The 1,863-nt window shown below is 42.0% G+C and overlaps 1 protein-coding gene across 1 annotated transcript in view; it reads right to left on the reverse strand.

The window, feature by feature from the left end:
• zgc:162297 (uncharacterized protein F13E9.13, mitochondrial) overlaps nt 1–1,863 on the reverse strand; it is a gene marked incomplete in the record, with an annotated part of 6,314 nt that overhangs the window by 1,465 nt on the left and 2,986 nt on the right. Inside the window, 1 exon segment of the mRNA XM_014007248.1 lies at nt 1,488–1,615. Within this exon segment, the coding sequence (XP_013862702.1) occupies nt 1,488–1,615 (128 nt within the window).

Raw genomic sequence — 1,863 nt, forward strand, 5'->3', positions numbered from 1 at the left:
TTCATATAAAGAGGAAACCTCAAATAGTATTTGAATATTAAGATTTCCCAGTTGGAAAGAGACAAAAACTTTGCTRGCTCACAGGGAAAAATTCTAAAATTTAAGGCGTTTTTCCTCAAAATCAGGTTTTTTGTTGCTATGGCTCAAATAAATGCTTCAAAAAAATTTTTAAGATTATATTTCAGACAGTTCGTTGAAATGATACATTGATAAGGCATTTATTCATTATATTTTGACAAAATGCAATTTTTGGACATGTTTAAATCAAAACCCTACATCTGCCACATTCCACTTTTGGACTTTATCCTTGTTTCGATGTGATCGGTCATTTGTCTGCTGAAATAAACACATTAATGAGATGTTGACAATTGTGCAAAGCAGCGGGAACCAATCCTGCTCCGTTGTTTTCCTGCTCCTTAACAGGTCTTCAAGTTCTGCAGAAGAAGCCTGTTAATCACTCATTCATTCAAACCAGAGAAACATCTAAAACGTGCAGGATTCAGTTCTGTTTTCCTGAGGTGTTTTGGTTTCATCATGACAAAGGAAAATTACATTCTGCTCACATAACTACTGGACTGACCTGCCTGCAGCCGTGACCCTGAAAGTCRATATACAGAGATGTTTTAAAGGGAAAAGGCAACAACATCTTTACACGTGTTGACTAGAAAAATGGGACAAAACATTTTGTAGACAGAGAAAGTTCGACTCTATCCGGCATCCTTGTGTTTGCTCACCATTCAATATGTGAAAGTTCATCTGAGTGTGAGGAGGAGAGGGAAAGTGTGTGTGTGTCCTTTCCTGCATTACAGCACACAAGAAACCTCGAGTGTGTCCTGCCAGCTGAGTGTTCGCAATCCTGAGCATCAAGACGGTGACGTTGCTAAATATAGGAGCCCTGATTTGTCTGGAGGGCTCATTTTTCAGACACAGTGACCCTCAGGTGATCTGTACAAACCTGCCTTCATACTGGCACATCATATTGGTATTATTATTTAATTGGTGATCCTAAATTGTGAGTTTATGTAGTGATATGGGTACACTGTTTTGTCACGGGTGGTTCAGAAAAATTGGCACAAAAAGTAAYGCTTCAATGTGCAGCGATGGTACCCAGCTTTTTGAGCAATGCCTGAAAGGATTGCTTAATAYGGAGGTTCAGATCATACTTATGGGAATGAAAAGGAAAACAATTTTAAAAAAAACAAGCATGGAGGCTTTTGGCATCAGGAAATATGCTGATGTGCAATTTATCCATACACCTGACCAAGTCTCAGTGTTTCAATGTAACGGCRTCCTCTGCTGGTCAGAAAGGGGAAAGTCACATCTGACATRATTTTGAAATGAGGACCTGTGCTAAATCACAAAAAAGTGCAAACGTGCTGATTTCTGCAGCTCTATATTGCTGTACAATATGAAGACGACGCACAAAGCAGTGTGACAGTTTGCACTAAGAGACTTCACAGCAGCAGCTGGAGGAAACGCAGTCGTACCTCTGAGCTCTCTGGGGTCTGCCTGCTCTCCTGTTGCTGCTCCTGTGAGGATGAGTCCATCTGAGAGGAAGAACTCGGCAGCTCGAGCCGTCTCTCTGATGGTCACGTCAGATGTCAGGGCATGGGAGCTATGTGCACACAAACACACGCATTTGTTCTTCTATCTTCATGGGGACTTTGCATTGACKTCCATTCATTTACCTGACCCCTKACCACAAACCTAGCYACCCCAGTGCATRCCTGACCCTAAACTTAACCTAAACTCAATTCCCACCTCAGTCCTAACTCGAACCCCTGAACCACCAACGGAATTTCCCACAAAGGGGACCAGGTTTTTTGTCCCCATAAGGAACGGTGGGTCCTCACCAGGCTGTGT

Source organism: Austrofundulus limnaeus, unplaced genomic scaffold (assembly GCF_001266775.1).
Source record: "Austrofundulus limnaeus strain Quisiro unplaced genomic scaffold, Austrofundulus_limnaeus-1.0 Scaffold40, whole genome shotgun sequence".
Lineage (NCBI taxonomy): Eukaryota > Metazoa > Chordata > Actinopteri > Cyprinodontiformes > Rivulidae > Austrofundulus > Austrofundulus limnaeus.